Source organism: Olea europaea, unplaced genomic scaffold, assembly GCF_002742605.1.
Source record: "Olea europaea var. sylvestris unplaced genomic scaffold, O_europaea_v1 scaffold1515, whole genome shotgun sequence".
Classification (NCBI taxonomy): domain Eukaryota; kingdom Viridiplantae; phylum Streptophyta; class Magnoliopsida; order Lamiales; family Oleaceae; genus Olea; species Olea europaea.
In genome coordinates this window covers 266,583-280,139 of record NW_019232731.1, presented here as the reverse complement: position 1 = coordinate 280,139, position 13,557 = coordinate 266,583, and the positions used below count along the sequence as shown (strand labels likewise).

General features: G+C 35.4%; 3 protein-coding genes and 1 non-coding gene across 4 annotated transcripts; 3 read left to right on the top strand and 1 right to left on the bottom strand.

The window, feature by feature from the left end:
* Positions 1 to 1,235: 1,235 nt before the first annotated feature.
* Positions 1,236 to 4,340, top strand: LOC111376543 (E2F-associated phosphoprotein). The gene is made up of 3 exons (XM_022999513.1): positions 1,236 to 1,426; positions 1,939 to 2,104; positions 4,014 to 4,340. The coding sequence occupies exons 1-3, from the start codon at positions 1,321 to 1,323 to the stop codon at positions 4,255 to 4,257; spliced, it is 516 nt and encodes a 171-aa protein (XP_022855281.1). The 5' UTR covers positions 1,236 to 1,320; the 3' UTR covers positions 4,258 to 4,340.
* An 863-nt stretch (positions 4,341 to 5,203) lies between these two features.
* Positions 5,204 to 5,275, bottom strand: TRNAT-UGU. The gene has a single exon. It is a non-coding gene; the product is annotated as a tRNA-Thr (tRNA).
* Positions 5,276 to 5,362: 87 nt separating this feature from the next.
* On the top strand, positions 5,363 to 10,625 carry LOC111376542 (probable prefoldin subunit 5). The gene is made up of 4 exons (XM_022999512.1): positions 5,363 to 5,589; positions 5,698 to 5,801; positions 9,676 to 9,753; positions 10,377 to 10,625. Exons 1-4 carry the CDS (start codon positions 5,400 to 5,402, stop codon positions 10,458 to 10,460), a joined length of 456 nt encoding a protein of 151 aa, XP_022855280.1. The 5' UTR covers positions 5,363 to 5,399; the 3' UTR covers positions 10,461 to 10,625.
* Positions 10,626 to 11,398: 773 nt separating this feature from the next.
* Positions 11,399 to 13,539, top strand: LOC111376541 (serine/threonine-protein phosphatase 2A activator-like). Its single transcript, XM_022999511.1, has 2 exons — positions 11,399 to 12,169; positions 13,142 to 13,539. The coding sequence occupies exons 1-2, from the start codon at positions 11,512 to 11,514 to the stop codon at positions 13,174 to 13,176; spliced, it is 693 nt and encodes a 230-aa protein (XP_022855279.1). The 5' UTR covers positions 11,399 to 11,511; the 3' UTR covers positions 13,177 to 13,539.
* Positions 13,540 to 13,557: the final 18 nt, after the last annotated feature.

The window sequence follows — 13,557 nt, the reverse complement described above, 5'->3', positions numbered from 1 at the left end:
AACATATTTTTTGTTACCTAAAATATACTATTGATATGGAAATGTTTTATTCTCAAAAGTCAGGATTTGCTTTAGTGGAATATGCAGATGCATGTTATCTCTCCGATCCACATAAAGCTAAATCACAAACAGGATATGTGTTTACACGTGGAGGAACAGCTATATCATGGAGATATGTGAAGTAATCCTTGATAGTAACATCCTCAAATCATTCTGAGATTATTGCAATCATGAAGTAGGACGAGAATGTGTATGGTTGAGGAATATGACTCATCATATCCAATCATCATGTGGATTGACTTCAACAAAAGATAGTCCAATAATTTTATTTGAAGATAATGCAGCTTGTATCGCACAATTTAAGGGAGGCTATATCAAAGACGCCAGGACGAAATATATTTCTCCAAAATTCTTTCATACACGTGAACTTCAGAAAAATTATGACATTGATATTCAAGAAATTCGCTCAAGTGACAATGTGACTGATCTATTCACAAAAGCGCTGCCAACATCTACATTCAAGAAATTAGTTCATGAGATTGGAATGCGTCGACTCAAAGATTTTCAGTGATCAACATCAGGGGAGTAGTTCCTTCGCTTAGGTTTTGTCCCATTGGATTTTCCTAACAAGGTTTTAATGAGGCAGCATTTAATTTTAAAACTCCAAAATAACTGTACTATTTTTCCTTAGTTTGATTTTTTTCCCATTGAATTTTTATCAAACAATATTTTAACGAGACAGATATTTTGTAATATGTCATTCAAGGGGGAGTGTTGTAAATGGAAATTCCATTAAAATTTATTGGTGAATGACATTTAAACCCGTGTAGCCCTAAAAATTATTATCATTATATCCCTAATTTTTACATATAAATATAGGACTTTAATTTTCAATAATATACAAAAAAAACATTTATTGAGTTTTGTCAATTCTCTTTTATTTTCTCTATCTTCCTCTTCTCATTTTATAACATCTACCTTTGTAATATGTCATTCAAGGGGGAGTGTTGTAAATGGAAATTCCATTAAAATTTATTGGTGAATGACATTTAAACCCGTGTAGTCCTAAAAATTATTATCATTATATCCCTAATTTTTACATATAAATATAGGACTTTAATTTTCAATAATATACAAAAAAAAACATTTATTGAGTTTTGTCAATTCTCTTTTATTTTCTCTATCTTCCTCTTCTCATTTTATAACATCTACTTCTTTTTATAGCTTTTTCATAATATTTTTTTTTTCCCAAAAAAAGTGAAATTTCAAAGAAAAATCGCTCCCCAGCTGTTTCTACTTCGAGAACTGAATCGGCGGCCGATGACGGAGCCCGCAACGTCACACCCTGCTTACGGGACAGAGATGAATGGAGAACACGAGGAAAAAACTGAAGCACAAAATTCTCCATCTAATTCGCAGCAAACAGGTGAAATTGATGATCCTAAATAACCCTTTTTTTGATATCTTTGCTGTTATTGTTATCATTCGTACGTTAATTCCACCAAATTTGCTTCAGAAACTTTTATGCTAATGGCACACTAATCACCAACAGTTACAGGCGTAGGGCTCAAGCAGCACGTTTGGCTAACTTAAAAGTTTTCTTATAAGTAAAAGAGGGAGTTTGAAAAGAAATAATTTTTTTAATTTATGGAACTTGAAATAAGTAGCTTAAAAGCCAAAAAAATGCCTCTTTTGAGCTCTTTTTGGGAGACGGTTGTTTTTGTAAAGTAAGAAAAGAATAGAGTTGCTTACAAGTAATTTACTATTTTTATGGCTTAGCTAAACATTCACATATAATTTTCTGACTACTGATTTTAGTTTCTTGTTGCTGCAGCGGCAACTAATTTCTTCCTTTTTTCATATTGTTGTATTTCTGACAACAATCAAATAGTTTATAGTAGTAGTTCTGATTTTTGGCCGTTTGTGGTGATTTTTTAGTTTCTGATGATGATGAAATAGACTACTCTATCAAACCTGAATTTTATGATCCCAAACTTGATGACAAGGATGAATTATGGGCCCAAAAGAAAAGAAAAGGCCACATTTCTGATGCTGTGCTCAGCTGCCCGGCTTGCTTTACTACCCTTTGTCTAGATTGCCAAAGGTATGCTGATATCCCGCATATACATCTTTATCCATGTATCAGATTTTGTTGTAAAGTACTGCGTGAATTTGTCTTTCCCTTTTAATTGCTAGAGCAACCACTATGATCTTTCTTTTGATTTTATATATGGTACCGAGTTCAACTTTCAAGTTCTTAATACGAAGAAGAAAATGTGGTTTGCTTATTCGAATACATGGATTTTATCATTCAATAGTTCACGATTTAAGTCCAAGCGCTATGTAGTCTTCTAAGTAGATTGTTAAAGTTCAATAATCTTCCTTGTGAAGTGTTGCAACAAGTCTTAAATGATTATTCTTATAGCACATGATTTCAGTTCTTCGAGAATGATTTAAGAACTCCCTATATTAGGTTTTAGTCTACCATTATGTTCAGAGGGATGTCCTAGGTTATGATAGTGTAGATTCCACACCTTGTCCCCTGCAAAGAAAAAACCTTCATGGAACTAATCATCATCAGCAGTATAGAGCTATTGCTGATAGCTATCATCGGCAGGGGATGTTTGCCAGATAAATCTGCCTCCTTTTATCACCAGAGACGCTCAATAACAGAAGTTCTATTTCCATTCAGTTTAATTTTGCATCCAACAAAATTGTCAACTACTCTTATTTTCAATGAGATGGCAGGGATATTTAGTATCCAAGAGATATGGACATGCACGAGATTCTAAAACTGCAGTTGTAATACTGATTGATTCTATATTGAAATGCTCTTGATAGTTGATATACACTAGTTCCTAGTCAAGAACTACCCTAGGAAGGTTTCTGCTGTGGTAGAAGCAGACCACAAATAAGTTAGGGAAGGGAAAAATCAAGTGAAAAAAGCTCTATGTACAGGGACCTGCTCAAATCAAATACTGCATCCATATATTAGCACTCTATATGGTGTTTTCAAACCGTTTAAACTTCACAAACAAGTCCAGATGACTACATGGCTTGTGAGCTTAGAAACAAATGATCTGAGATTCTACATTCCACATTTCACTGCAGATCACTAGATTTTGTCGGCATCATATTCAAATCCTCTCTCAGCAGCAAGCATGTACTTGAAGAAGAAATGGCTTGGGATGCTGTGAAATTTACGTAGAGATCTTGACTGTTAATTCATAAATGTTGAATAAGAAGGTTTATGCATACTCATATCCTTTCACCGGGTCTAGTTCAGATTAGATATTAAGATGTGGATGATTCCTTAAATAAAAGATGTTAATAGTTCTGTCAAAGCAGCGTGATCTATATATGTTTCATTCTCTAAATTTATTTAAATAATTGGAGATTTTCGGTTGCGCTTGAGATTCCCAATTGCATGATATATCCATATTTGGCCGCTGGTGACAGAAATCCTATCTATTTTGGGGTCCACAGTAGCTACATTTGCATTCTGTTGATTTGGAAGGCCCTCATCCAACAGCTGAATTCAGAATGAACTCTTCATTTATGTGCTGAGTAGTCTGCAAAACAAGCCGGTCCATGCATCGCTGGTTTTCTAGAGAAAACTGGGGATTCTGGAAGTTAGTTTCTACTTGTGCTGGCTGAAACCAACTAGATCCACATTAAAATATTAGTACCGCCACTACAATATTCGGTATAGTTCTTTTCCTTAGTCTGGACGACCTGAACTCAAGCAAATTACTTTGTGGTGATGGACTGACGTCTTCCTCCTTGAAGTAACTTGGATGAACATATGTTGCCAAGTAAAGATGCATCTTGGCCCAGTTCTTTTATTTATTTATTTTTTAGCAATATACATCTGAGCAACATTACGGAAATATATAATATGACTTTCTGAATCATACTTCCTTCTTTTCTTAGTTCTTGCCAGCACAATCCTTGCTCACAAAATAGTAAACATGATTAAACCACAATCCTGATCTTTCCCAATTTTCTTGCAGGCATGAAAAATATGTGACCCAGTACCGCGCAATTTTTGTAGTGAACTGCAAGATTACAAGTGAGAAATTGTCAGAACCAGGTAATAAGCGAAAACGGAACAAAAGAGGGTCTCAGAAAGAAACTGGTTCTGTTGCTGCTGAAACATTTAAACGGGTTTGCTGTTCAGTCTGTTCAACAGACGTGGGAGTAATCGACGAGGAGGAAGTTTATCATTTCTTGAATGTTCTTCCAAGTGAGGCTTGATTAATTTTTTCAGTTGAATCACTGTCCTATGAACCTTATTTTCGTATGCCTTTCAATAAGAATTTTAGTTATTTTGGAGGGAAGGCTGTGTTGAACTGTACTTGCACAATGGTATGCAGTATTAGATAACATTATGACCAAAACGTGTCACTCGACAAATTAATAACTAGTTTATAAAGATGAATGCTAGTCTCCAATGGAACGCGTGAATAATAATGGCAGTAGTTATGAATTTGTCGTCGAAATTAATGAAAAACTTCACAACACCTTATAAATTTAAACATGGTTAAATGATGAATTCAAAATGACAAGCTTGCTTCGATTTTGTTTTCATGTTTAGATGTGAATTTAATTAAAATTTATTTGACATCAACATGATTCGTCTCACTTGTATAATTGTACAAAGAACAATATCCTGCCGAAAATTAAGATTATTATTTTTTCTTCCTGGAGAACGTTCCACTCTTCTCTGCCTACTCTTACAAACTTGGTATGTAGGAAGGTCATCTTTCAGTGGACAATGCAATAAATGTGATATTGTTGAATTGAATTTGCACATATTCTCCCAAATGCCACTTTAGCAGAGAACTTTGGATTTTAAACTAAGATCAATGAAGTACTTGACACTCAGCACAATAGGCTTTCGGATTGTCAAAATACATACTTAAAACTACTAAATATAACTTAATTTCATGTCTCAAAACCAATTTTCTAATCATAAAGGTGGAATTCTTCTAAGATCCATTGCTCAATTTTGCTGCATGCTTTGCTTTTAAAATGTAGAGTAGACTTAACATAACATATTCGATTTGGTTGGTCCGGAAAGTCATGGGAGAGGCAAGCTAAATGAAGTAATGTACTATAAAGTCTTATGAAAAAGCGTGGAATAAAATCCAGACTCAAGTAAATAAAATAAAACAAAATAAGACAAGAAAAATAAAACATATGCCCCCATGCAGGATCGAACTACAGACCTCCAGTTTACAAGACTGGCGCTCTACCACTGAGCTATAGGGGCATTTGATGATTGTTGTCTTATTTAAAAATATATCTATATAAATATTAAGAAAAAAATCACTCTATTTCACTGAAGCTCTGCCAAACAGAGCCCTGCGTAGTGCAGCAGCAGTAATTGAGGGAGGATGGCATCGAGAGGAGCAGGAGTAGGGTTAGAGATGGAGAAGATGAGTTTGGAGCAGCTTAGAGCCCTAAAAGAGCAAGCCGATCTCGAATTCAACCTCTTTCAGGACAGCCTCAACAACATTCGCACTGCCACGGCCCGCCTCGAAATCGCCTCCACAGCCCTCCACGACCTCTCCCTCCGCCCCCAAGGTATTACTATTGTTATTCTTGTATACAAAAAATAAATATTAAAAGCTTCCGTATGCACGCGTATTATAGTTTTATTAAATATTTGTATTTGAAAATTTTGGGGTTAAGGGAAGAAAATGCTGGTACCTTTGACGGCGTCGCTTTATGTTCCTGGATCGCTGGATGATGCTGATAAGGTGTTGGTGGATGTAGGCACTGGTTACTTTATAGAGGTTAGTCCTAAATTTCTGTACAATGCTTGGAAATTTGGGAGTTTATTCAATGTAATGCGTGGAAAATTTGGGAGTTTATTCACTGTCATACTAGTTTTCGTGATAAATGTATCTTCTGTTTGTATATCTAGTTTCAAAGTTTTATCTGTTGTATCTTGTAAGTCATGTATTAAATTAGATGTTCTTGGTAGTCTAGGGTGAAATAGTTTTTCTCCTACACAAAACTATTCTTAAAATATTTTATGGTGGTACAGAGATTATATTTCAAAATTTTGTTAATTAAAGATTTCTATACCGGTGCCTAGTATTGCTTTTGTAATTTGAGAAAAGGAAAACGAAAATGCAAGAAAGGAAAAAAAAAAAAATAAAAAAAAATCTGATTTAATTTATTACTTGCTTTCAGATATCATTCAAGATGAAGATAAATTGTCGTTTGTTGGCTCCTCCACTGAAAGTTGTTTGGTGATTAGGTGGGTTGTGGATGCTAATGAATATGTCAACCACAAACTATGTAGTGATACATTAAAACCAATGTCACTAGGTCCTTACTCAGCGTTAATAGCTGAAATTTTTTACAGAGGTATCAATCTCATATCAACAATGCTGAATGAACTATTTGACATTTTGGTTCTTATTTCTTATTTGATATTTTGTTGGACCCAGTTTTCTCCCATTATTTCTCTTCTTATTCAAAAACTCACATCTGAAGCTATTGGAATGGCAATGCTTGTAAATTAGTAAATGCTAGAATTGAGCACTAATGCGTTCATAATCCTATTACCATCTGATAAATGGCTTCCTTGAGTAGAATTTCTGATAACCGCCTCCTTGAGTTGCAAGAATTTGATTCAAGAACATCTTCAAGTTCTTCTCATACGCTGGGTGTTAGGCAGCCCTTCAGTTGCCCAACATCAAAGTTTATATTATTGTGACCTGGATATAATGTAAGATCATTATTATTGAAAACATTTATTAATCCCATTATCAGTTAGTAACAAAAGCACTGAAGCTTGGCTTCTTCAAAATCTTGCATGAACCTGCACTTCGTGGACAAAACCTCTTGCGATTGGAAAATTATTCAGGACTTAACCGAACTATCACTATGTCCATTCATCAAAGTCAGCAAAGTGCACTGTAACATGAAATTTATCCTGATAACTTATTAGTTATCCCACACACTTCTCCTTTTCCGACAATTTCCTCGTTGAGCTTAGTGAATGCTTCAGATTCTGATACTTGGTCAAGCATTGATATTATAAAGCAAGCAAGTCNTCCGACAATTTCCTCGTTGAGCTTAGTGAATGCTTCAGATTCTGATACTTGGTCAAGCATTGATATTATAAAGCAAGCAAGTCAATTGGTTTTCTTGGTTGGAACCCTTCTTTGAAGCATGAATTCGGTGCTGTCATATAAAACTAAAAGTCTTGGATTTTCAAATCAATTGAGTATTATTTTTCCACGCAAAACCACGCATGGAATCAGCTCTTTCCTTAAGTGTCTCATACTCATTCTCAAGCTTCAGGCCTTAAGAATGGGAGAGCTTGATACATATGGTTTTGTGGCTCATATAGAACAAAACACAGGTTTTCTCCGCTCCGACATCGGCCTTGCGTGGGTTTAATTCGTTGTTTGGTTGTTAGGGACGCTGAATGGGTTGGGGGTGGAATTCTAATGATTTAACATCAATCTCCTTGAATCTGTTTGATTTTCTCAAAATCCTGCATGGTTATTCTCTTCAGACTGATCCACTACTGCGATAGCCTAGACTTTGAGCCTAAAGTCTGTTGTTTTTGTCTGAGACTTCAAATCTCTGAGTTTGAATGGTTTCTCTTGAGGTTTGTTAGAGTGTTGTTGGGAGGGGATTGGATGAAGGAGATTGAGAAGTTTTCTCAACTATGAATGATCAACCGTTGTGCATGTAGCTTATATAGAGTGGAACACAGGTCCTTGATTAAATGGGCCGATGCCGGTACGGAGTGGAGTGGAGCGACAACATTGACCTTGCCTGTGTTTAATTCACTATCTGGTTGTTAGGGACGTTGAATGTGTTGGGGGTGCGGGGGCAACACCCCCGCAGTAAGGTACAGGGGTATTTCCCATACAGGTCTTTAAGTCTTATATAGGTCCAGGCTAGGGTTAGTATAATTAATATGTTGTAACCCTATTTCTCACTGTTGAATAAAGATATCCCCGCTTCGCTTTCGTGGATGTAGGCACACCGTCGAACCATGTAAAATTCTTGTGTTGATTTACTTTTTCATCTTTTTAATATTGCGCATAAAATCCAACATCAACTGAGTCACAAATTCCATTTTCATACGTCTCATTCTGAAAAATATCTGATTCTTTAATATTCACGTTTTTCATACTATTTTGTTTTGCTGTCAAGTTTGTGCATGATTATTGCTTAAGTTTTAGCCAGTAGGATGACCCAAGTTTTGGAGCAATACTTAATTGTTAATTGATTTTATTATTATTATTATTATTATTATTATTATTATTATTATTATTATTTATTTATTTTTTTTTTTGGATGAAGTTGATAAAATGTATGGTAGAAAAATTGATAAAAGTAGCGGGTTTTATGAAATGTGTGGTTAAAATTAATTGTTGACTTTAAATTAGATTTTATCAATTTTTTAAGCTACAGGCTTAATTTATTTCTCTTGTGATCCATTTTCTACCCAGTTCCATTTCGAAATTATGTGTCCATTGCAAGATTAAGGTGTTTGATTGGCTGGCTGGTCTCATATTGAACACGTAGGAAATGCCCATGTTGCTTTCTCTCAGCATGGCGCTCAATGTGCATTGTGATTTTGCAAGCTAGTCATGAGTAGGTTATCACTTATCATAAGAAACTGTTTTCCTTGGGTATTCCTCCAGGGCATAGTGGTTTTCACTTGAAAGGACATACTGGTTCGGTTTTGGGTAAGATAATATTGTCGACTTTTGGTGTAATATGGAAGTAAAGAAATTGCATTATTTTGAACAAAAAGCACAAGATATTTTTTAGTTGAGAATGGACGGGGACTAGTTTTTAGCGTCTGTACGGGCATCTACATCAAAGTAGTTTATTGTTCTCCTTTTCTTTAATTGTTATTTTTTGGAAAGGTGTGATTTTTCTTGATTTCTTTATTTTTATGGATGGAGGATATCTTGTCCTCTTGATAGCTGTGAAGTTATTCTTTGATTAATAAATATATTGTTTCCTATCGAAGCAATATAGAGAGAGAATATAGGTTTTATTTATTTAAGCCTCAATTCTGCCTAGGTCACCTAAACCAATGATCTGAATATTGGCTCCGATCTTGTGAGTTCAAACAGGCCAACATTAGGGAAAGTTTCATTTCTTATTGTTGGGCCTAAAGCCTGCTGAGATGCTAGTAACGAAGAGGTATTTAGGTGTGTTATCGTATATAAACCTTTTATTCCTTCTCGCAAGATCAATAATAAATCAAATATATTCAGAAACAAACAAAGCAATCACGCATTTATTGTGGTCAACTGGAACCTGATAGCTACTATGTTCACCTGGCACCAGGTTTCACTGCAAAATAGAGGAGCAGCACAAGTTTTCTCACTGCTGTCACACAATCGATCCCATGAAAAGTTCTTTATATTGTAGGAATATTAGTGTGACCTGATCTACAGCTGAGAGCACAATTGTATAACATGATTAGGCTCTGCATACCAATGGGAAATATAGGTAAAATAAGTTGTTCTGATGTAACAAGTACTTGAAGACAAAATGGACATTATTTCACTGCTTTCTTGAACATGGCACTCTCTTTGAATTGGAGGTTATGGTCTATTTTTCTTCTATTTTTTAAGATCTTAAGTCCTAACAGTCTTTGCATTGTTTTTGTTTGAGCAGAAAACAATGGTGGAAGGAAAAGAGTACTGTGAGCGAAAGATTAACTTGCTCAAGTCTAATTATGATCAACTTCTTGAGGTACGTTTTTGTAGTATATTTTGTTTCCTTTTGAAACGTTCCGTTCTATCTTTAAACCACGAGGTTTTACACTTTCCCTGACCATTGTCCTCATGAACTTTTGATGTTGCATTTCCCTTGGCTTTGGAGTTTAAAATCTTATCTGAATATAACCAATAGGAAACTTTTTCTGCTACCAAGGCAATGTCCTTGTAGGATTAAATTCAAATATCAAATACCTTTGCAGTTGAATTAAATTGAAGCAAGCAGGAGTCGGTTACTATAATAAAATTTCATTTTCAGTTCACTTAATATTGCCAATAGGTACTTAGGAATTGTTTGGCAAAGCTTTTGTTTCTCGTAGAAGAGTTTCCAAAGTAAAGTTATTTTACGCTAATTTCTTTTAAAAGCTCTTCTTGCCCGGCAAAACACTTTTAGAAAATTATTCAAATAGATTCAAAAGCAACAGCTTAGTTTTAGATGCAATTTCGCTTCTCAAATGTCTTGCCAAATAGGTCCTTAATGCGCAATTTGAGAACAAAATTCTTGTATTCATTTCGTTTGAATAAACAATATTCTATCGAACATGTTCTTGTTTCACCCTCGATGTGTTCGTTCTGTAACTGGCCCTTCATTTTATGCAGGTTGCCACTAAGAAGAAAAGCATTGCAGATGAAACTGGGGCAATATTACAAGCGAAGTTGAAGCAAGTAGCTCCCATACAATAAGTATGTCTTCTTGTTGTAACATCCGATGGCATTTAAACCTTGAATCAACGTGTTTATCTTCAAAGGAGGAGAATAGTTGGAACTATAATTTTGCCTTTGTTGAAGAAGAAAGGATTACAAAAGAATGTATCTCACGAACTCATTGACTCTTTTTTTTTTTTTTTATCAATCCTTTCACTAACTAGAAAGCAGGCGTTTACACAACAATCATAAATATAAAAATTTGTAATTAAAGCAAATAAGATCTTAACTGACATAACAAGAAACTAAAGAGTCGAGAAAATAGACGCGATCAACCTTCTTTCAATATGCATCTAGACATTAAGGACACAATAACTAACTTGAAAAATAAAAATTGAGAAATATGCAAGGAGGGTGTGAGCCGAAATTGGTGGCGAGTAATTTTGAAAATTTTATAGTTCAGCTATCTTTAGGGGTTTTAAATGGAGGAAGTCGTGTTGTTCTACTTGTCTGTTGGGCTCGACTTGTTTAACAAAATGTGGGTTGATTTGTCCCATGAGCTCGTTAGCTTGCTCACAAGCTCGCTTACTCGAGTCGGCAAGCGGGCTTGTGTTTTCAGATCACTGCTTGACGTGAGCTGAATTATGAGTAGATGAACAACTCATCTCCTTGGTCCCCGTTTGAGCTCATTAATTTTCATTACATTATATTTTATTTTTCTTTCTTCTATTTTAAATTTCACAATCTTTCATAAAATAATATTACACGTAAATCGAAATTTTTCTTTTTTTTTCAACTACTCATTTTTTCAAAAAATATTATTTCATTCATTAATTTTTCCACGTAATAGGGGCCAAACAGGGGCTTAATATTTTTAGTGATTTTGACGGAAATATTATGTTGGAAGAGATGTTTAAGGACAAGTGAATATTTTTGTTATGGAAGTTGAAAATTATTTTAGTTTTGCCATTGTTGAAAATTGTTTCATCGCTATACATATGTAACACGTATATCTAAAAATCACTTTTATTTTCTGTAGTCCACATTACAACATTCTACGCCTGTCTGCCCTCACATCTCAACTATTCAAATGGAACCGCCACACGACCACCACCACCACCACCACCATCACCACCACCAAGAGCAATCAAACCTCTCACAACCACCCACAACCTGCGCCAACTGCGGTGGACCCACTTGTTTCCCCCCTCCGCCGAACATATCCGCCACCCCTTCTTACATCCCCATCCGCTTCCCAGCCGTCAACCTCCCCAATCCACCCACCAACACCAAAGAGGCCATCATCCGTACTCCGGTGCCACAGCCTCAGAAGGTGGACCTCCTTTCCCCTCCCTACCACTTCGCCACCCCTTCCAAGGTAATCCACTCCCAAGACGACATCGTTCGGTTCCATTCCTCTCCCGTTTTTCACAATTTTCTCGGATTCGTGGTTTCACTCTCTGAGTCGATCAAATCCCGCAAGCTTTCAGATCCCTGCCATGTTTCCTCCACCGTCGAAGTTATCATTTCCATTCTCCAGACTCTGAGTGATTATGTTGATGAAATCCCACCGGCCCCCCAATCCTCTCGGTATGGGAACGTTGCGTATCGCACGTGGCACGAGCGAATGAGCTCAGATGCTGAGTCCTTTATGCTGAAATTTCTACCGCCGGATCTTCACGGTGCCACTGTGGAACTCGTGCCTTATTTCACTGATAGCTTTGGCAACTCTAGCCGCATCGATTACGGTGCATATGCCTTTTTCTTTGTTACTTCTTGAATATATTTATTTTTTAATAAAGCACCGTCAAAGCCAGGCATGTTTATTATGATGCCTAATTTCACTTTTAGAAGATTCGCTAACGTATTGTTCATCCTGAATCCTTCTTCTGCGAAAGCTTTAACAGTGTGGCGTTATAGATTTTCCAAAAAAAAAAAATCACGTTTAAATGTAAAACATCAAATAAAACGAATGGGGATTCATGTTGTGCTGAAGACTACTTCCAAGACAAAATTCATGTGGTTTACACTGCGTAACCGTTCTTATACCATTGATATTGTCTGAATCTATCAGAGAATCACCATTCTAGATATAGGTCTTCAGTAATATATTTTTTCATTATTCTTGAATCACAATTACTTGATAGCTCTTGGACTTTAAGCACTTCTGTTTATCTAGAACTGGAACTAGAATCATGAATCATTCAAAGAATCAATTGACTCTTAGATGCCTTTTTTAATTAGAAACTATCATGTGTAAGGAAATCAATCTTCCCTCGAATCCTGTCTTCTTAAAAGGCGTATACATTACCATACTAAAACGTCTGTTTTCTTATTTGTTATGAGATTGTAAAATACCTTTGAGTAAATAAGACCATGTTGCTTGTCCAGCTAATCGACTATAGAGTAGGTAACTAAATTGACTTTGAAGTCTTTAAGGAAAAATAAAAAAATTTCTACGTGCAATGAAGTGGCCTAAGATGAATCACTTGAATAAAAAAAAACTTTCATTTCAGAACGAATAGCCAAGAATAATTAACCTTTAAAAATTAAATTTGGTTATTTTGCTTGTACTCGGAAGGGCAGTTTCCTGAAGGCAAAATTCCCTAAACTTGTAGATTCCATTCAGAATGCTTTTAGATTGTTTCTAGTTGACTGAATCTTGAGATATAATTTTGATTCAAAACGTTAGTGACTTGTCTTTGATCCTTAATTTACAGATTCAGATTCACCATGGGATAAATTTTTTACTTAGGACTTACAGAGGAATTAGAGGTCCTATCATCTCTAAATAATGAGGAAGAAGCAGGTTTTGAAACATCTCTTATATCCATCTTTATCTCTACACTCCATTTGAGATTGCCATCTTAGGAAAATATAGATTTCACAAGTGCTCAACTAATCACCTATCAATCTTCTGTATCAAAATTACGAATAAGTTGCATGCGTATGCTCAGATATGTGTATCTATGATATGACTTGTATTTGTTGGGAATAAAACATTTTTTGTTTTTTATTTCTTTGGTGCTGTTGATCACCAAATAAATAATGGCCTTGTGAATGTAGGTAGACTCTATACTATTCTTCATCTTGTTGCTCGTTGCAAAGGGTAACAATTTATTTTCTGCTTTTATTT

Coding starts and splice junctions, on each gene's coding strand:
- LOC111376542 (XM_022999512.1), top strand. CDS start 5,400: ATGGCATCGAGAGGAGCAGGAGTAGGGTTAGAGATGGAGAAGATGAGT. Junction 5,802..9,675: donor GCACTGGTTACTTTATAGAG/GTTAGTCCTAAA, acceptor TTGTTTGAGCAG/AAAACAATGGTGGAAGGAAA. Junction 9,754..10,376: donor ATTATGATCAACTTCTTGAG/GTACGTTTTTGT, acceptor CATTTTATGCAG/GTTGCCACTAAGAAGAAAAG.
- LOC111376541 (XM_022999511.1), top strand. CDS start 11,512: ATGGAACCGCCACACGACCACCACCACCACCACCACCATCACCACCAC. Junction 12,170..13,141: donor CTCTAGCCGCATCGATTACG/GTGCATATGCCT, acceptor CTTAATTTACAG/ATTCAGATTCACCATGGGAT.
- LOC111376543 (XM_022999513.1), top strand. CDS start 1,321: ATGACGGAGCCCGCAACGTCACACCCTGCTTACGGGACAGAGATGAAT. Junction 1,427..1,938: donor ATCTAATTCGCAGCAAACAG/GTGAAATTGATG, acceptor GTGATTTTTTAG/TTTCTGATGATGATGAAATA. Junction 2,105..4,013: donor CTTTGTCTAGATTGCCAAAG/GTATGCTGATAT, acceptor ATTTTCTTGCAG/GCATGAAAAATATGTGACCC.